This window comes from Antechinus flavipes, chromosome 3 (genome assembly GCF_016432865.1).
Source record: "Antechinus flavipes isolate AdamAnt ecotype Samford, QLD, Australia chromosome 3, AdamAnt_v2, whole genome shotgun sequence".
NCBI lineage: Eukaryota > Metazoa > Chordata > Mammalia > Dasyuromorphia > Dasyuridae > Antechinus > Antechinus flavipes.
Genome location: NC_067400.1, coordinates 394634795 through 394657129, shown reverse-complemented (window position 1 = coordinate 394657129; position 22335 = coordinate 394634795). Strand labels below are relative to the sequence as shown.

General features: G+C 34.3%; 1 protein-coding gene across 5 annotated transcripts in view; it reads left to right on the top strand.

The window, feature by feature from the left end:
- MYO1B (myosin IB) overlaps positions 1-22335 on the top strand; it is a 213650-nt gene that overhangs the window by 168407 nt on the left and 22908 nt on the right. For 3 of the 5 annotated variants that reach the window (XM_051985985.1, XM_051985982.1, XM_051985984.1), the window contains exons 15-24: positions 1232-1294; positions 4798-4998; positions 6353-6579; positions 7890-8090; positions 11887-11980; positions 14127-14276; positions 16480-16548; positions 19015-19101; positions 19397-19483; positions 21999-22085. In XM_051985985.1, the coding sequence (XP_051841945.1) occupies positions 1232-1294; positions 4798-4998; positions 6353-6579; positions 7890-8090; positions 11887-11980; positions 14127-14276; positions 16480-16548; positions 19015-19101; positions 19397-19483; positions 21999-22085 (1266 nt within the window). The remainder of the gene's footprint in view (positions 1-1231; positions 1295-4797; positions 4999-6352; positions 6580-7889; positions 8091-11886; positions 11981-14126; positions 14277-16479; positions 16549-19014; positions 19102-19396; positions 19484-21998; positions 22086-22335) is intronic. The other 2 variants (XM_051985986.1, XM_051985987.1) reach the window with 2 other exon arrangements.

Genomic DNA, 22335 nt, shown 5'->3' with positions numbered 1-22335 from the left:
GCAACTAAGATGCAAAATTATATAGTAGTTGCCATCTGTATTGGTGGAGAGAATCACAAGATCAAAAACAATCACCAGAAAAACTGCTCCATTATTATTTCTTCAGGTCCGATAAAAGTTGGTTATTTGTTCTCTTCAGCCTTCTTTGGTGTTCAACTCCCTTGTGGACATGGATTTTACCCTGACCCTGACACCCCCCTCCATGTTGATTTTTCCAATGTGGTAGTTTTCTTCTAGTGAACTCCTAAAGCAAAACATCTACTTTTTGCTTTGAGGATAAATTATAAATATTTTGTCTTTGTATTACAGGGAAGTCATTACACTTTAGTAGTATGTTTTAAGTGTCTGGCACCTTCTGGCAGCATAAACATTTTATAAGCTGAGTCAATTCCCTTCCTGTCTTCTTGTCATAAAGAAAATGATGGAACTTTGATCTATAACTTAAAAGTTGTTTGTAGAGTTTGACTAGGACACTTCTACAAGTATATAGAAAGAATTGTAGTGTGGTGTATGAATTAAATTTCATGTCCTTAGAAGAAAAATAAATATTTATTCATGTGAAGCTTGAATATACAAAGTGGAAATGGACTCAAAATGCATCTTGCATTTAAGTTTTGGTTATACTGATCGGATTGTTAGAAAAAGACTCATAGTTACATGCCTTTCAAAAAACAAACTAATGTATACTGTGAACTAGCATTGGGTCATTTCACACTTGAAGTAGTTAATTATTATGTTATTAGTATTCTAAAATATGTGACAAATCTTGATTTTTAAAAGTATATACTCAAGATTGTGTCTATATTTAATTTTTCTCATGTTTGAAAAATCAGGACAAAAAAAGAGAAAAATTTAGGATCTCAGATATTTGGCTTTTAATTCTGACTTATTTCCTTATAAACATTGTAAGTATACACAAAGTATTATTGACCCAAGGATTCTCAGTATAAATATTTGGCCCCTTGCCAATGAAGTGCATGGGAAATTGACACAGATTGGAGAATGGAATGAAAAGCAAGCCTGGAAACAGTTCAAGGGCATTCATTTTGGTTAGATAATGTCAGTGGTGGACCACTTGATTCAGATAAACATTTGGGGACCAAAACCATGTTTATAAAACTGATTCTTTAAAGGTAACATAATGAGGGGAATTTAAATACACTGAGATGAATAAGATCCGCATTATTGATGGCATTCTACATGAAATGTCTTTCTTTTTTTTTTTTTTAAGGATATAGAATGGACTCATATCGACTATTTCAATAATGCTGTAATTTGTGACCTCATAGAAAATGTGAGTACCTTCTGAAAATTCCTTTGGTACAATAATAATCTTTAATTATAAAAGAAAAGATATTATTGCATGGGTTTTACAGTGACTAATTGATTCTAGGGAATTAGTGAATATGTTTGTTTAATACCAAGTAGAACGGTATCTGGATCCAAATATGTGCTGGAAAATTCTTGAGGCTCCATAACAGACACTTAAAACAAGGTGAATTGTTGGGTATAATTTTCTTTGGCAAACACTTCATTCCAGCACATTGAGTCTTGGAATACTCCTTAACTGCCTGAGCCTGTGTCAAATTCAAGAATCCTGAGATTGAGGGTTCAGACTGCAGTGAGTTCCTGTTGTTTGCTACATCATTAAGTCTCCTCTGTTTTATGGTAGTTGCAGCACATCTTTGCAAAAGACAGGTTGCTTCCAAGGTTCCCTTTAGAGCAAGGGGTCCTCAAACTACAGCCTGTGGGCCTGATGCAGCAACTGAGGACATTTATCCCCCTCACCCAGGGTTATGAACTTTCTTTATTTAAAGGCCCACAAAACAAAGTTTTTGTTTTTACTATAGTCCAGCCCTCCAACAGTCTGAGGGACAGTGAACTGGCCCCCTATTTAAAAAGTTTGAGGACCCCTGCTTAGAGCTTCTGCTCAGGAAATGGTGAAGGTCTAGGAAGAGGATGGAAAGTAGTATCAGTAGATAACTTCTCCTCTGTCAGCCCTCCTTAGGCATCTGCTTAATTCACTCCTTCTGGGTATGGACCCAAAGCCAACCCAGAATCAGAATGGCCTTCTCAAGAAGGCTGTAACCTAATGGAACATCCTCATTGTAGACCCAGCTGGGTATCTGGTGGCCATGAAACATGTCAGTTTGCTCAGTCACTTTTTACATCATTAAAAGAACAATTACTGGATGTTTTATTTTCTTCTTGTTGCTACCTGAAAGCCATCCCTGGAGACATCAGTTCTAGACCACCTCTTCCCACAAAACTCATACTGCATAAATACACATTAGTGTATAAAAATAGACTAGCATATACATATCATTGTTTACCCTGTCAGGTTTTCTAGAGTAAATAAAAATTAACAAGATAGGGTAGAACAGACTGGATCAAGCCAGAGGACTTGGGTTCTTAACCCAGTCACACTAGCCTCAGAAGCCTTTCAGTACCTTCTCTCTGCAGCTTATTTGTAAAATGGTGGGGCTGAATCATATGATATGCAACATTCCTACCAGTTCTAAAATTCTCAGAACTTGAAGGTACAGTGATGCTGTGAAGTATTAAGCACATTAACATGTTTATTTGAAAAGGTAATCTATTTTCTAGGATACAAAAATCACCATATGTTTTAGGAAGCTTTCTGTCTCCATCTTGGGCTACAGGAGTCCCAGAGTCTGGTTTCTTTTGATGTTTTGTTTTGTTTTTTGCCTTACTAGAAAGGATGTCCTAAAATGGAATGGGCTGTTTTAGAAGTTAGAAGGTTTCCCCTTTCCTACAGGTTTTCAGGTAGAAGTTGGATGGCCATTTTAAAAAAGGATTTCTTTATGAGTTGGACCACATGACTTCTGAAATCTCTTCCAACACTGAGAATTTATAGAAGATTCATCTGTTTATGGAAATTAGGACACTGATAAATACCAGCATAATATTCTGTATGCTAGTTAGAATAATAGCTCCTATTAGCATGAGTTTTTCCCTGTGTATATTGATTTCTTGACAGTGATGACAATTAAAATGATGAGCTATTCTCTTTGCCGTTATTCTGTGATGCCCTTCCCTTCCCTTTTCTTCTCATTTAGTGTTGCTATATCTCAAATTCAGTGAGTAAGGGTTCCCAAACTTGTGGGTACTTGAATTTTTCAAGTACTGTTTACAATAAACAATAACTCATCCATTTTGTGACTGAATTAATTTGCTCCAACAATCATAACTTGTGAAATTCCTGGCTATCACATTTCCTTTCTTAAATGTAACATTACACTTAATTACTTCCCTTTATGTTTTGGAGGGGAAAGCCCTGTGGTAATATGCTTATTCAATCAAATTATCTTAGCCCAGACTACCTGCCTTGTACATCTGATGGAAGAAATGCATGTTCACCTAAGAAAGAACCTTGATACCTACAGGAAGTATTTCCTTCCAGCATTAAGTCCAGAAATCCTGTTTATTCTTGTTGCTATTGTAATTACATTGTATTTCAAGAGAGTCTGTACTTCCCCTTGGTTCCATCTGCAATGAATACATACTGTTGAAAGGATGTCCTGACTCCTGTGGGGAAGGTTAGATGAGAGAAGGGAACTTTGCACTGATGGAAGTAGGTGGGTTTTTTTAAGTATCATAGGGCAGTAGCTTTGGCAGTTGAGGATGGCTATCAGCATCTCTTTGGGAATGGAATGACACACGAACATGTTCATGAAGTATACAATTGGAGTTTTCCCATTAAATTTAGTTATGAGTTCCATGTCTCAGTTTTGGTGCTTGGGATTAATGAAAAAGTGGAGATTCTGAAGGCACACAAAAGTTGTCTTTTCAAATCCAAAAAAAGGAAATAATTTTACATTTATCTTAAGGAGAATAAGATTGTGAGCTATTTAAGCTTTAAAAATGCACTAAGACTTTTGGGACACCATATATACAAATACATGTGTGTATATGACTGTGAGTAAACATATATCCATATCTCTATATTTGTATATACATGTCTCATTCGATGGAAAACCTCCAGGGCAAGAAATTTTATTTCTGTCTTTGTATCTGAAGTTCTTGATACATAATTGTTTAATTATATATATATATATATATAATGTATGTACATATATATATATATATATATATAATTCATATAATTAACATAATACATAATAGTTTAATAAATATTTGTTGATTGATAAGTGTTGTTATTGGTTGGATTGAGCCTTTAGGGCTCAGTCTTTTATAGCGCTCACTCTGAACAGATATAAATACATACATTTGTGCATTTTTTTTTTAAGTGAGTATTTTATTCCATATTATCTGTTTGGGAAGTTTAATAAAAATCTGAAAAAAATTTCTCAAGTTTCCTTCCCAAAGTGAAAAATCAAATGATGACTTGAAAAGTGTCTTTCATAGACTAACTCTCATTGAACTCTGCTGTGATTTGCTATCTTATAATATAAAAATAGAGCAATTAACATTGATTTCCATTTTCTAGATTAATTGCTATCTCACTATAAAAAAAAAAGAAGCTTTAAATGAGGCTTTTTTTTTTTAACCAGCTAAATGATTAATCTCTACAAGATATTAAGAAACTCATTCCTCTCCCCTGAAATGAATTTGGGTTAAGATCCCAAAATCCTATGACTCACATCCTTCTAATCTTGAAAAAAAAAAATTGGCCTCTGTGTTTTTGGATTTAAACACTTCTGAATAGCATGATTTTGTTTTTAAGTTAAATGTGTTTTAATGTACTCATTACAAATAATTATTAAAACAATTGACTGAGGAAGGAAGGAAACCTTTTTTTTTAAACAATCACAGAATACGAATGGAATCTTGGCTATGCTGGATGAAGAATGTCTCAGGCCAGGCACAGTGACTGATGACACCTTTTTAGAAAAGCTGAACCAAGTCTGTGCTACCCATCAACATTTTGAGAGCAGAATGAGCAAATGTTCACGGTTCCTAAATGATACTTCTTTGCCTCACAGCTGTTTCAGAATTCAACATTATGCAGGCAAGGTATTGTATGAACCCCTGACTGGTGGGCCTCCCTTATTTTTATCTATGACAAGATTAGGTAGTCTTACTGCTCTTGATGGATTTCAAGGTTTTGAGGGCAAGAGTCCAAAAGTAAGAAAATGAATGAATAGTGAGTGTTTTCAGATCACTGAAAGTTCAGCAAAAATCAGAACCCCCAAACCCTATAGAGTACATGCCTTTAACATAATCCATGAGCTGGAAGACAGGCCAGTTTGCCTTAATACTAATAGCTAACATTTACATAACCTTCCTCATATATCCAGAACGCTGCTAAGTGCTTTTAATAAAAATGTCCTGATTTTTTAAAGGAATTCAACTTCATTATTCTCAGATGCAACCATGTATCCCAAGCTATATTTTAGATTAAATTTTTATTAATTATTTTAGTAATAAGCATTATTAGATGCTTATAAATATTTAGTAAATAAAACATGTTGCTGATAAACTAAGTATGCAAATTTAAAAATTGAAAGCCATGATAGATAAACAATACATAATAAACTCAAAAAGAAGTTGAAGTAATGTTGTAAGAATTCATAATTCATTATCAATCATTAGGAAGGATTTAATGTTACTCATTACATAAGGAAGACAGTAAAAACTGATTTTGGCACCCTTTTATTAGCTTCTAAAGCCTTTGATTCAGGGAAGTTACTAATTTTAACCAGTTTTTCTTTATTTACAATTATAAGCCTAAAAATTTTAGGGGAGAAATTATTTGTAACTTTTTCCTCAGTAAGAAACATGTATTAACATATATTCATTCATAACATGAACTAGCATGCACTGCAAATTAGTGCAATTAAACATTGAGATATTATTACATTTGTTCTACCTCTGATTTCTGACAAAAGTGTGTTTCTTGATATCAGATATATTTTTGTGGTGCAAAATATCTAATTAAGAAAATACAAATAATATCTGAACCTTTTCCTTCCTTTGCCCAATTTCTGGTGTGATTCAGACTTATAACACATAGGACTTAAGTAAAATAGAACCTCATAAGGTGTTTTTAGTCAGTAATAGAGTTAAGCTTGGAAAATGTTAAGATAACATATTTAGAATTCTTGCAAATCTTGGAGGGTAAAAAAATATATTTTGAGAGCTATCTAGTTAGGCAAATGAAAGATAAACTTAGAGATTTTCTTCAAGGTTTGGAGCTAATTTGGTATTACTGTGTGACTAATGCATTGGGTAGTTTTATGGAGAGGTTTGTATCCGAAAAACAGTGATTATCTTGAAATCTTTCATTAAAGAATTTAATATTGTTGGGTGTATTATACTTGCCAACAACTTCAATGTATTTCTTTTTTTTTCAATGTATTTCTTACAGGTTATGTATCAAGTAGAAGGATTTGTTGACAAGAACAATGATCTACTCTACCGTGATCTGTCTCAAGCCATGTGGAAGGCCAGTCACTCTCTGATAAAAGCATTGTTCCCTGAAGGAAACCCTGCCAAAATCAACCTGAAGAGGCCACCAACTGCAGGATCCCAGTTCAAAGCTTCAGTAGCCACATTGATGAAGAATTTACAGACCAAAAATCCAAACTACATTAGGTATTTCAGGCTTATCAAAAACTCTAAAAAGTCATTTGTAAAAGCAACTCTCGAATAGTGATATCAAAAATCAAATAGAAACAAAACCCTGGAGACATATATTGACTTAGAAAACCTCATATTAACATTATCTATATTGTATAATACTTTTACATATTTTGTTAAACATTTCTCAATTACATTTTAATCTGGTTAGGTTGCTTTTGACCTTTCTGCTCTAGAGGGTAGAATATTTTTGTGTCATTTTTGTCTGCCCATAGTCCAATATATCTAATATATTTTTAAACTTGTTCCTGAATGGAGTTTTATGGAATATCACTATTGCAATGATAGTAACTCCTCATTTGTAATCATTAATAGTTTTATCCTTGTTTCCAGCAGAAATTGTTCATTCTTCGTACTTGTATCTCCAGGACTCAGCACATATTAGACATTTAAAAAATACTTGTTAATTGAAATGAATGCAAAACTAGATGCAATTATAGATGCAGAGTTTGTTAGGGGGAAAGTATTTTGAGTTTTCCTTTGGGAGTTGTAAACCAAGAAGACAGAAAAAATGATTTTATATTTTGTTGAAGAATTCTCATCATAGGAATAAAAGCTGCCCCTAGGCAACATAAGACTATTACAGATTCACTACTGCTTATGGATTTGGTAAAGACTCAGTCTTAGTATAGTAGGCTGTACATTTGGTGAGCTTTGTGCCAAAAGGAATATTTCTAGTGGAGCAGACAAAATAATAAATATCCAACCTCTTGAATTATTTTTGGTGGAGATTATTTTAGCAAGGCTACTGTACTAATAGGACCAATAAACAAAGTATCTTGTAGCCTAATTCATTATAGTTAAGGGTCTATTGTAGACTACCTATATGTATAAATAATGTTGATGACAAGAAAATATGATCTTTTAAAAAAACTAAATAAACACCGTTGGCATTTTAAGTTGACAGTGTGATACTTTTAAACATGTAAAGAGAAAGTGAAAATGGCAGATCAAACTGAATGAAATGAGCTATAATTGTATAGATATTTATCAATGATGTATACTTGTGTGTGGAGGCGTGGTGTGAGAGATCTGATAATCTCATTCTGGCCATAAATAATGGTAGATGTTTTTACAGTACCCATTCCCATGGATTTATTAATTTCTTTTAAATGAATTTCAAGTAAATTAGGAAAGCATAATTCATACTTGCATGTTTTTATTTTGTAATATATGGAAAAAATAGATTTGTAAAAAAATATAATTTGCCATTATTTTTAAGAAATACTGCATGACTTAAAATCAAAATGCTCTTCATTTTTCAGGTGTATCAAGCCTAATGACAAAAAAGCTGCCCACATCTTCAATGATGCTCTAGTGTGTCACCAGATCAGATACCTTGGTCTCTTGGAAAATGTCCGTGTAAGAAGGGCAGGCTATGCTTTCAGGCAGGCTTATGAGCCTTGCCTAGAAAGGTACAAGATGCTTTGTAAACAGACATGGCCTCATTGGAAGGGGCCTGCCAGGTAAGAAATTGGCATCTTTCACCATGAACTTTTAGGAGAAAAGCATGTCTTTCCCTTTGTGCTGTACACCAAAATGTTAAAGTGAAATTTTGACTCTGGTAATCATCATAATTGACATTTATACATACTTTACCATAGTGAAGATAGAGTTTGATCCTCAGAGCAGCTGTGAAGGATCCATAGCTAATGATTTTTATGCTAAGGCTCAGCAAGTTGAATTGAAACAGCTTCTTAGTGGTAGAGCAGAAACTCAAAGAAGGAATGCAGACATCTAGGTGCGAGGGTCTACCTCCCCCCCAAACTGGTTAAGTTCAACTTTGTCTATTTTTTCTTGATGCTTTTCATTTAATTTTGGAAACCAGAGAATTCTTCGATTCTATTTTGTTGGATTATATTATCAAAGAAAATTTTAAAATAGGCATATGACAGATGAAGAAACAACTGATCTTCTAAATGAACTTTACAAAGCATCTCATTTGAACATGTCCATTTTATAGGTGAAGCTATTGCAATCCAGAAAGGTGGAATCAATTAGTTATTGTCAGAGATGGGCAATGATAAACCTTTGAGGTTATTAGGGAAAAAATTATTCTTTTTGTTATATAGTACTACCTCCAGTTTAGTTCAAGTTCTTTTTAACCATCTTTTATGCAAGGAGATATATACTGTTTTTGGTGCCAAGGATGGTAAGAAGAAACAAAAACCACAAAGCAGATAGTGACTTCCTCTCAATGAGCTTACCATTAACATTTACCTCATTTTCCAACTAAAAGTCCACCAGCAGTTTTGAATGAACTTGCGCCAATTGGTTACTTCACAGTTAGTTATAGAAAACCTTAGAAAGATGGTATGGGCTAATGGACAGTTCACCTTGGAGCCATATCAGACTGTTAATTTTCAAAGTATTATGCTATAAAATTCCTGTCTAGGAAAATAGATAATTTTGATTATATTAAGTTAAAAAGTTTTTGTACAAACAAAACTAATATGGAGAAGATTAGAAGGAAAGCAGTAAACTGGGAAAATATTTTTACATTCAAAGTTTGGATAAAGGCCTCATTTCCAAAATAAATAGAGAATTAACTCAAATTTATAAGAAATCAAGCCATTCTCCAATTGATAAATAGTCAAGGATATGAACAATTTTCAGATGAAGAAATTGAAACTATTTCTAGTCATATGAAAAGATGCTTCAAATCACTATTGATCAAAGAAATGCAAATTAAGACAACTCTGAGATATCATCACTACACACTTGTTAGATTGGCTAAGATGACAGGAAAAGATAATGACAAATGTTGGAGGGGATGTGAGAAAACTGGGACAGTGATACATTATTGGTGTAACTGTGAATGGAGATGGTGGGAGTGTGAATGGATCCAGCCATTCTGGAGAACAATTTGGAACTATGTTCAAAAAGTTATCAAACTATGAATCCCCTTTGATCCAGCAGTGTTTTTACTGGGATTATATCCCCAAGAGATCTTAAAGGAGATAAAGGGGATCTGTATGTGCAAAAATGTTTGCTTTGTATGTGGCAAAAAACTGGAAACTGAGTGGATGCCCATCAATTGAAGAATGGCTGAATAAATTGTGATATATGAATATTATGGAATATTATTGTTCTATAAGAAACAATCAGCAGGATGAATACAGAGAGGCTTGGAGAAACTTACATGAACTGATGCTAAGTGAAATGAGTAGAACCAGGAGATTTTATACATGGCAACAACAAGACTATACGATGATCAATTTTGATGGGCATGGCTCTCTTCAACAGTGAGATGATTCAAAGTAGTTCCAATTGATCAATAATGAAGAGAATCAGCTACACCCAGAGAGAGGACCCTGGGAACTGAGTGTGGACCACAAGATAGCATTTCTATTCTACTCTTTCTGTTATTGTTTGCTTGCATTTTTGTTTTCCTTCTCAGGTTTTTTTCTAGATCCGATTTTTCTTGTGCAGCAAGATAACTATATAAATATGTGTATATATATATACTGGATTTAACATATAATTTAATATTTAACAAGTATTGGACTACCTGCAACCTAAGGGAGGAGGTGGGTGGAAGGAGAGGAAAATTCGGAATAGAAGGTTGTGCAAGGGTCAGTGTTGAAAAACTTACCCATGCATATGTTTTGAAAATAAAACGATATAATTTTAAAAATTCCTGTGTAGGATGAGGGTGAATAGGATCAGGTCAGTATTATTCTAATGCTATCCTTCTCTGAATCCAGGTGATTTTGTATCTTTGTGTTTCATTTTTTTCCCATCTGTGAAACAAAGGCAGAGTGGATAGAGAGCTTGGAATCAGGAAGACCTGGATTTAAGTCCTGTCTCTAATTTAGTTTGTGAAACTTGGGCAAGACATGGCATCTCTTGGTGCCCCCAAGCAAACACATGGTAATATATTATAAAGAGCAGGTGCTGGGTGAAGGGAACTTCCTTATAAAGAGTTGCCTTTTACTAGTGAAACTATAGGCCTAGTTTAGCATAAACATAAATGGAGGAGGAAGAAGAGGAAACTCCAAGGAGAAGAAGGAGAAGAAACAGGGAGAGGAGGAAGGGGAGAGGAAGAAGAAGAGGAGAAGAAGGAAGGAAGAAAGAAGAAGAGAAAGAAGTGGAAGAAGAAGAGGGAAGAAGTAGAAAAAGAGGAAGAAGCAGAAGAAGGAGGAAGAGGAGAAAGAAACAAATAAAAGATTGCAAACATTATGCAGATAGTCTTTGTCATGCTTAGGAATTCTGTATCCTGAGTTTCCTACCACCTGGCACTTTTTCTCTAGCCTTGTTTCCCCACTCATCCCCCTAGGGGATGGGAATGTTCTAAAAATATTTTCAGTGGGTTAACTGAGGGGGCTCAGAATAAATCCTTGTACACATTTGACAATCCTCTTCCCTGCATTGCATAATCCCTTCTGTGCAAACCCACCTCTGGATGGTACATAAATACTGAAACATGTATGCAGGGTATTGCTATTATTGGCCAAATGCAAGAAGCAATTGGCTGCAACTCCAGGGTTTCGTTTAAAAATCAATGATAAACCTAAATAGACTAGTATATACAAGGGATTACGAGGATTTGGTTTAATCTATGATAGTAAGACTCTGATAGTCATTCTCCTTGAAAATTGGGGGAGGGGAGTATGGGAGGAATGAAATAAAATAAATGAAAAGGCTAAAAGAAGCCTTTTTAAAACAAGCCTAAAAAAATAAAGTTGACACAGAGATTTTTTCCCTTAGCACTTAGTCAATAATGTAAATGCATAGTCACATGAACAGTGGTTTAAATACTGTTTTTTGTTTGCTTGCCCTATTTTCTACTATATTTCATTGCTTCTTGTTTGTAGAGTTGAATCCTTATAAACAGAAAGGTGGTTCGGTATGGTGGATACAGGGTTGGCCTTGGAATTTAGACAGTATAGGTTCAAGTGTCATCTATGTGGCTGTGGGCACCTTGGTGCCCAGGTGGTGTTTGAGATTGGCATAATATCTGTATTGGTAGGAAGAGGTGCTGCTTAGACTGATGAAATCTTAGATCTGAACCCATCAAAAATGCCATTACACGTTATTTAAAAATAGAATTATTTTTAGAAATTTCTTGCATTAAAGATTTTTTTTTAAAAGAACAGTGACGTTTTAAACATGAATTTTTTTTTTCTGTACTAGAATGATACAAGACAGAATAATTTGTTTAGAAGGAAACTAGCTATCTCCTAGATAAAAAGTAGGGAAAAAAACCCAAAAACCTTATTCCTTTTTTTTTTTTTTTTTTTTTTTTTTTAATTTCCTTAGAGCTGGTGTGGAAGTTCTGTTTAATGAACTAGAATTCCCTGTGGAAGAATACTCCTTTGGTAGATCAAAGATATTTATCCGGAATCCAAGAACGGTATGTGACCCAAACCATCTTTTTGGAGGTTTTGTAGATTTATGTCAGCAGGTTCATAAAGAAAAACTAACAGTACCTGGAGGGGCAGTGGATAGAACACAGGCCCTGAAGTTAGGAGAACCTGAGTTCAAATGTGACCTCAGCACACTTGAAACTTATTAGCTATGTGATCCTGGGTTCTCACTTAACCCCAATTGCCTTGGGCTCCCCCCCCCCAAAAAAAAAAATCCACAAACCATTACCTGGAACATTACTAATATACTGATTGGGGGGAAATATTTCCTTTTTTTTTAATACCTACATAGACCTATTACTGTTCTGGGCAGAAATTTTCACACAACTTGTAGACTACAAAATGTTTTTAAAGTTTGGGGTATTTTTTAATAATATATAAAATGAGTATTTTTAATGAAAATGGAAAAATCTGCATATCTTTGATTTGATTTATTAATGTTAGTATAGAAAAATTTAGTATAATTTTATCAGAATGTTCACATCCATCAGGCACTGTGTAAAAAAACTATTTTTCCTTTCCTGATGATGCTGTCGCCTTCACCTTCATAATATGAAGCTTTTAGTTTCTCACATAGATATGAGTTTCTGCTGCTATATTATTTTGATAAAGCAGTCACCCCAGTTATTACTGCTTTCCATTCCATTAGAAAAGATGAAAGCTGCCTATTTAATTTCTGAGAAGGCCCCGTGGCTAGTCAGGATTACGTAGGCCAGTCCAAAAGTAGTTGATAAATCAGTTAGAATATGTAGAGCATAAGGAAATGAAAACAAAAAATAACTATTTTAAAAACTGACATACAACAGCAGTGTTTTTATTTTTTACTTTAATTTTTTTCTGGTTACACGTGTACATTTTTTTCCCCTAAAACACATTTTCTTATGAATCATGTTAGGAGAGAAAAATCGGAACAAAATGGAAAAACCATGAGAGAAAGAAAAAAAAAGTGAACATAGCATGTATTGATTTACATTCAATCTCCATTGTTCTCTCTCTGGTTGTGGATGGCATTTCCTATCCACAGTTTATTGGAATTGCCTTAGATCACTGAACCATTGGGAAAAACTCACTCTTTCATAGTTGATCAGTGGATAGTCTTGCTGTTATTTTATGATTGCATAAAATTGTATTCCTGTATGATTGTATTCCTGATTCTGCTTGTTTTGCTCACAATTAGTTTGTGTAAATCTTTTCAGGCCTTTTTAAAATCAGCTTGTTCATTATTTTTTATCGAATAATAATATTTCATTATCCTTCATATACCACTTGTTCAGCCCTTCCCAATTGATGGGCATCTACTCATTTTCCAATTCTTTGCTACCATAAAAAGAGCTACTACAGCTCTTTGAATAATAGAATACTTTGCAGTAGAGTTTTATTATCTAAAAGTCATCTAGAAACTGGAATGAAGCTAACAAAGGAGTGCCTCTTCTGGACTCTTAATGGGCCTACCTTTAATGGTTTGATCAGAAAAACATAATTAGCTCAGCAATGATTGGGGACTTTTATGCAGTGCTTTGAGGTATATAAAGTACTTGCTTCACAATAGTACTATTATCTTGATTTTTCAGGTAAGGACACTGAGGCATAAAAAACGACCAAGGGACTTGTCTCTGGTTTTAAATAAACTATAAATGACAGAACTGAGATTCTTTTTAAACTTCCTATTTTCCCCAACATTTATAAACAGTAGGTCTTTAATAAATATTCATAGGATCATAATATTTCACTCTGGAAAGCAACTTAAAGAGAACTCAGCCCTACTCCCTCAAGTTTAAAGATGAAGCCCAGAGAGAGGAAGCTTTTTTAGGCACACAAAGTAGCAAAGTTGAGATTTGAACCCAGGTCCTCTGCCTCTAAATTACTGTACAATGCATTTCATTTAATACATTTTACAAATAAAAATTTCAGATTATCCCTAGTGAATTGCCACAGAACAAAATATATTTTACTTTTTTCAGTATTTACTAGTATAATTTTTGCATAAGCTAGTCCCCAGTTTATTATAAAACTAAAGTATTTAAATGTTCGTGTGACTCAACATTGTATCATTATCTTAAAAATTATCATTTTATGTGATGTTCTGGGTTTAAATAGTCTTTTGAAAAAATACATGCATACTTTACTCAACAGTTATTCAAGTTAGAAGACCTGAGAAAACGACGCCTTGAGGACCTGGCCACTCTCATTCAAAAAATTTTTCGAGGTTGGAAGTGCCGGACACATTTCTTGTTAATGAAAAAAAGTCAGATTATTATTGCTGCCTGGTACAGAAGATATTCGGTAAGCTAGCACTCTTTAAACATGTGGTCTTCCTTACTGTATGATAAATTGTTTTGACTTTAACCTGTGTTCATTTTTCTTATCTGTAAAAAGGGGAAGTTTTCCTAGATATTACCTGATGTCTTCCCATCTCATAAATCTATGAAACCATGACCTGGGAAATCAACATCAGGATTTTAGTCACCAAAAAATGGAATCTAATATCGCTGATCTGGCATTGAGTCATTTAAACTTTAGTAAATGGTGAATAAATGATTCCAGTTTTAAATCTCTTTTGCAAACACTCCATTTTCATGCATTGGAAAGAATAAAAATAGTGTTTTATGATCGACTACTGCACATATTATCTCAGGTTGCAAACCTGGGGTGAAAGGTTTTTTCCCCCCTTTGGAGTCTTGAGAAAATTCATCTGTGTTGATAATATGTACAAAGGAATGCTTATCTGATTGATAAAGGATTGTATTAATGAATTAGAGATTCATCATTACAAATAATCAGATTTCAGGTACCTGTTCCTCCTTTTTTTTTTTTTTAAACACCTTAGCAAGTGATTTGTAAAATGGAAATTTGAACGTATATATCTCCTTTGAAACACTGTACCTATCAACACTAAGACCATATTAAATCAATGACAAATTTTGTTTATATACTCTCATAGTGCCTTTTAGTACAATACAAATGATCTTGAAGTTTTGGGGATTAATGAAGTATTTAACTACTTATTGATTTACCCCAGGCAGCAAAAGAAAATCTGCTTGATGTTCAGCCCTCTGAAGACATAGTATTTGTTTGATTTAATATAGTGCAGTCATACACAGCAGAACTTCAAATATGAATGTGTGTAGACAAGTTAATGCTTATTTCATTCACAGCATTTTCTTAAAAGATGGATGTTTGGCTTCATTATTACTAGATGATCCTGCTTTAATGCATTTCCCACTGGGGAGAACTGTAGTTCCACTTGACTGGATTAAAAATTATAATGCTGTGCTTTGTATTTATTTGAGGTAATAATAGTGTACAGTCGGATCTTTGTAGGCCTATGGTATTATTTCCTAGTTGAAATCATAACTAGAGATGAAAATTAGAACATACAATAATATTATGGCTATTGTATTATTAATTGGGGTGGTAGTTGGATGTCTAAGTAAGAGTAATCTTTTAGGATTTTAAGTGCTAAGAATGGCCCATTTTCCAAGGAGAAACTAAATTTTTCTATGGACCCATGATCCCATTTCATTACTAAACATAAAATTATTCATATAATCTAGTTACTGTACTATATATTTTCCTTCTATTATGGCTATTGTTTTTATTGGGGATAATATTCTGAAATAATTTTCATTTATTTAATAAATCAGATTTATGGGATTAAGTTTTAATTCATTTTACAAAATGGGTGAGAGAGATCCTGAAGGTATAGAATCTTGAAAACTAATTAGCTATAGTACTGGTGAGGGACAGGAAAAAAATCAAAAGATTATTCTGAGGTGACAAATCTGAATATTTTCTTTAGAAAACAGACAGGTTTAGGGCAAAGAATTCTGCTTTGAGATGTCCATGAGGTAAAACTATCCAGTAGGTAGATAGATGGTGATGCAGGACTGGAGTGGAAGAGAGATTAGAGTTGAATATTAACTGTGGAAGTCATGTATAGATGATAATTCATGCTGTAGGAACTAATTATATCACTAAGAGAAGGTGTATAAAATGAGAAGGAAAAAAAGATCTTTAGGGGACATCTGTGCCTGGTGAAAGGGAGATAGTTGATGCTTACTTAATATGGTAGATTCAGAAGGAGCAGAAAGACAGGTAGAAGGAGAACTGGGAAAAGTGTCTTCCACTCACTGAAACCAAAGGAGAGAGCATCCAGGAGAGACAGGTGAGCAATAGTATCAGATACTGCAAAGAAGAGAAGTCAGAGAGGATGTGAAGATAAAGAAAAGGCCGTTGGGTGTAGCATCATTGGTACCCTTTACTGATAGTTCCATCATTACTGCTGCACATAGAAGAAGAAGTGTAAAGGGAAGAGAAGACAGCAAGTAATCTGAAGGCAGAGAAGATAGAGGAACTCATTTTCTTTCATCTTCTTCTCCATCCCAAGAATCAGTATTTGTTTTTGTTTAGCCCTAAAGCTAGTATATTTCATGGATCTGTAAGTAGAACTAATATCCTTATTTTTTTTTTTCTTTTTTACCTGCAGCAACAAAAGAAATATCAACAGATAAAGAGTTCTGCCATTGTGATACAGTCTTTCATTCGAGGATGGAAGGTGAATTTGACTGGAATGTAATTTCCTTGTTTGGAATCTTTACACTCTTTATGATGGATCCCTAGAGATGGTTGAGGAGGAGGAAGTCTCCTTATTCTCAACTCTACTGCCTGAATCAAGCTGGTGACCTTTATGCCAAATTCACTCTGTTTTCTGAGAAAGATTTGGGTAGAGTCAGTGATAGAAAAAAATTACTCTGCCAAAAATACCCTGTATTTGGGAAGCAAATTTCTCAGCAGTAGGGCTACATTGTCTTAATTTTTAAAATTGTTGTTGTTTTATTATATTTTTATTTATTTTGTTAAATATTTCTCAATTACATTTTAACCTGATTCTGGCCATGCTGGAGCATATTTGACACCTCTAGTTGAGAAGGCCTCATTCCCATGCCCTTAAATCCTGCTAGGTTGTGGGGCACCTCCATTTTTTCCTTCTGTCTTTACTCTCCAATCAAGGATGCCTGAATTATCATAGAGTGATTATGTTCTGAGTCCAGATCAGTTCTAGAGGAATCATTGGTCAGTTGCTTGCTTTTACTTCTTTCCTACCAAGTTCCAGGGCTGTTCTGATGTCCTTGTTCCGAGGTACCTCAGGCTGTTATTTGTCTATTGTTCTGTCCCAAAATACCCTGGCTCAGGTATGGATAAAACTTTTTGATAATGGCTCAAAGCTCTGAGGCCATCTTCAAAGTTGTAGAATTTCTGTAGGCCTTGGGAATGACTGACCTATGTAAGGGACTGCTAAGGCTGATTATCCTGAAAGCAAAGCATCCTTCATTGTAGCAAATGCCATAGTGGAACTCTTTGAGTCCAAATAATAATATAATATTGTTCCTCCCTGCCATCATTCGTAAATCTGGATCCTACCACCATTGATTGACCCCAGTATTCATCCAGTTTGGTCTGATGTTATTCATTCCAATGATAACTTCTGTTCCCACTTGATAACCACATCTATTACCTACCTTTTTTTCCTTAGCCTACTCCCCAAGATTCCAGCTCCCTTTTTTGTGTATATCAGCCCAGCCTTGGCTTTGAGCAATTTTCTGGATGAACGTCATGCTTTTATCCAACTCCTGCCAAATTCTTTGTTCTTTGTGCTATACAAGCAAATTTTTTGTTTGTTTTACTAGAGGGACATCAGACAAAGGAGACATCCCTTTCATGCAAACTGGTGGTTATTCTTCCCTTTTTTTTTTTTTTTTTTTTTTTACATGATCTGTCTAAAAGTTGCAGTGGTTTGCCCAAGTTTGTCTGATGTGTAAGGACAGAGCTAGTCAAAACTTCCTTTCCCTACTCAAGTGATTGTCATAGTTCAGTCCTTCGATCGGAACATTTATAGCTGGGACAGATGTTGCTCTTAGTTACCATCAGCCAGGATAAAGACACCCCAGATCTGTCAGGAGGAAACGCATTGTTTTTTCTAAGACACTGATGAGTCGTTAATGTTGTTTCTGGTCTGCATAAAATACTCTTTAGTTGGTCATGCCAGAAATGGTGATACAAACACATAATATTTCACACAGTACTGCTAAATGGGATCACACTGCCAACATCCTATAGGACAACGAGTGTCCCATTGGCCCTCATTCTGAGAACCACTGTCTCAGCATAGAGTAGATGCAGATCCTTCTCTTAAGTGTTGGTTTTGCCATTTACGAATGTCAGGTTCTTCTGGTCTGCCCTGGAGTAGAAACAATGAGATAGAGAAAGAAGACTGGACACAAAGATATCTTGGTGTGGAATTACTGGTTGAATGATCAGAGAGAAATCAATTCATTTCTGGTTAATCATTTGTAAAATAGAATTGGAATACTTGGGACTTCTTTCCTCACAGGGTTGTTGTGAAGACTTGGCTCTCATAAAATATAATGGTGGTGAAATAACATTAGTTCTTCTAAAAATAAGCTTTTGAAAAATAGAATTAATTTTTAAAAGTGTTTTTATTGGTATCTTTCATTTTCCCATCATCTAATTTTCTCATCATAGTCCTTTTTCTCACATCCCACCCAGAAAGTCATCCTTTTTAACAAAAAATAAAAAGGAAGGAAACTGTTTAGATTAAAACTGAGAAACACATCAATAGAATCTTGATAGTATATGTGATGTTTCTGAATTCATCATCCCCTTCCTATCTCTACAAGGAGGTGGGGTTTTTTCCCATCTCATCTTTGTGGTTGTTAAAGGAGAAGGAATGAATGGTCATGGTGATGTCTTGAAATTTTTTAAAATTATCTTCATTTAAAAAATAACTATATTGCACTTCCTAGGTGCCAGATACTTCACTGAGCACTTTTTTACAAATATTATCTCATTTGATCTTCACAACAGCCTTGGGAGATATGGGTACTGTTTTTATCCTCACTTTTCAGTTGAGTAAAACCAAGGCAAACAGTTTAAGTTTTAAATGGGATGGGAGACAATCTATTTTACTTTTTAATTTTTTTTTTCTTTTGATTCACATTAGGCTCGAAAGATTCTGCGTGAATTAAAACATGAAAAGCGCTGTCAGGAAGCTGTTACCACCATTGCTGCTTTTTGGCATGGTACACAGGTAGGCAGAGCCAGCAATTTGGGGAGAGACACGGGAGCAGAATTGTGGTCCCTCCCTAATAAAGAACGGATAAATACATCACTGGCTCACACTCCCCAAAACTTGCATTTATTTCCCTTTTTGCTGCTTGCTTGTTTTTCAACAGTTTGGGCGTGAAACAGCAGCACATGCTTTCAAGTTAACTGTTTTATACTGACTCGTTTCTCTCTTTCTTTTTTTTCTTTCTCCATTGGGAACCAGCAGTAACCATTTCTGCCTTAAACTTTTCTATAACTCCTTTTCAAATACACCACAGGCGCGAAGGGAACTGAGACGACTGAAGGAGGAGGCTAGGAATAAACATGCTATTGCTGTTATTTGGGCTTACTGGCTTGGACTTAAGGTACTTCATGCACACATCCCATCACTTCCTTCTGTGACCTGATGGTCCCCAAGCTTATTCAGTAGCATATAGAGAGGATTAATGACTAATATTGAAGTTGGCTAATATTGGTGCATGCATTTGATGCCACAAAAAGATTTTTAATGTCATTAGTGTTTGTAGTAAATTCAAGCATGTCCAGGCATAGTACTAATGGCTTACTAATGAGTTGCTAGTGTAGAATTAAAAACATGTTATAAATTTAAAAGAGTAGGTTTTTAAATTGTTTGAACTAAAATGGAGCATGCATGTTTCCCTTGGCTATTTGCCATTATGTGTAACTTTCTATGGTAATTTGCTTTTTAAATGTGGATTGTATTTCATGCAATCTCTTTACACTGGAAATGCTTAAAAAAAAAACTTTAAAAAGCACATATGTTTAAGAGAAGTTTAAAAATGAAATTTAAAAATCAGGCCTATGATATCGGGTAGGAAACATTACGAATATAAAATATTATCATCTGAGTTTAAACAGAATGCTGTTTCCATGCAAAACTAGGCTTATGGCCCCCAAGGAATCCCCGGAATTTCAGCATCAGCTGTTTGTTTTCAGAAACAAAGTCCTCCTGAAATACTCTTGCTAATCCCCAGGCTAGAGTTGTAGGCTGTGTGAACACTGAAAATACTCCAGGGAGCAATATTTTAGATATTTCTATTACTTTAAACAACTAAAGATCTCTCTTTGCTCAAAATTTGGATTTCTTTTTAAAGTTAAAACTGTTGCTGTGGCCCTTCTGAGGTAGTCTGATCTGATGAATAAAGCATTGGACATAGGAAGACTCTGATTCAAAGCCTACATCTAACACAGACTTTCAAATGCTCTACAATATCAATTATTATTACTATCATCACTGCAATTTTAATGAGAAAAGTTATACAAAGAGCACAGTTATCTAAAGTAGATTTACACACACCCTATTATATTATAGATGCATCAGTAGGGCATTTATTAAAAGTATACTATGTACCAGGCTTCATGTAATCACTTGGGATACAAATAAAAGTAAGACAGCCCTCTACATTCATGGACTTTTCATTCAAATAATTACAGACAACACATAAGTGGAAGTTAGAGTGGGAACAGGGCACAGCAGAACTCCACACATCAAGATAATGTCTTAGCCCAGTTGGCACAATTTACTTAGTTTGGTTTTAGAATTTCATGACATGACATGAAGTATTTCTTCATGTAAATCAAAGTTATTTTCATCTATTTTTGAGTCTAAGAAATGTTTCTCAAAATTCCATCTGTAATTGGAACTGTAGTTATTTGAGATCTATAGTCGAGAGTGAACTACATGATTCTATACTTGAATCACACATATCTACTTCCTTTTTTTTCTTTTATATGGTATATTTTTTCCCCAAATACGTACAGATAGTTTTCAAGATTCACCTTTGCAGAACCTTGTGTTCCAAATTTTTCTCCCTCTGTCTCCCTTCTTCACCCAAGATAGAAAGCAATCTGATTATATCTATCTCTTTTGAGATGTACACATAGTCAGAAACACGCCAACCATTCATTTTATGTGAAAATTATTAATAGTGTAAGTACATGGCTATAGCCATATTATTGAAAAAAAAATCATTGTTTCTATTGAAGGTTTAACATAAATAAATCTAAAAGTTGAACCTTTCCCAAACAACTAAAACAGAAATCTTATGAACTTTTAAAAAAGAGTCAAATTCACAATTTTGTGTACAATTTCAATGAAGTACCGGAATTAAAGGTAGAAAAATTTCCAATATTGTCTTCCATGCAGTCATTAAAACATCATTTTCTTTTCTGGTATAATAAATACTTAAAATTAATTTAAAATTGACTGTTTATAATTAACCTTAAAACTGGGCAATTTCTTCATTTTTTTCCTTTTTCCAAACTCACTGAGGTTTGAAGTTCATTTCATTATATTTCCTTTTATACTTAGCTATAATAGCAACTGAATTCTCATAAAGAATATTCAGATTATTATTCTTAATTAATACAATAAAATTTTTTAATATAAAGGTCAGTCTTCAGGGAAACCACCTTTATTTGTACTTTCCCCTTTTGTAGTCACTGTTAAGAGTGCTTCCTTTTAAAAATCTTACTTTTTAATTAATAAAACCAAAGGCATATGGCTTCTTTTGTCCTTTGTCTCCCTAATGTTTTAAGGAGTAATTGTGTAAGGAATGCAAAAGAATAAAAAAGAAAGGAAAAAAGAGGGAAGGCACAAGACAGAAAAAGGGAAGAGTGGTAGGATGTGGCCTCATATACCCCAAGTGGACTTGTGAAGACTCTTGTTCCATTGAAAATACTAGTGATCTTTGCACCATTTTCACATTCATTCTTTGGGTTTAAATGGTCATATCCTGTTCTTTCATCATTCTGTAACCTTTATTCATAAATCAGCTATTCTATTTGGGAGTGCTTTTTTCTGGACATTGTGCTATCTGCATTGGGCTGTCTCTTTTATTCACTATCTAAACCTTTTAGGCTCGAAGGGAATTGAAACGCTTGAAGGAGGAGGCTAGGCGTAAGCATGCAGTTGCTGTCATTTGGGCTTACTGGCTTGGACTGAAGGTACTTTCTCAAACACTCCTTCTCAACAATCAACTCAGTAAAGCGTGGCACCTACTAACATCATCAACTGGTTTTTTTTGTCAATTTTTTTTTTGTGCTTGCTATTGATCTGCATTATCTTTTAAACTCCAGTCTTAATTTTTTTTTCTTTTGGGGGCATAAGCCATGTAAACAATTTTCCAGTTTTAATAAATGTTTTGATAATCTCTTTAAATGACATATTTTAGAATGCTCTTTAGAGACATTTTTA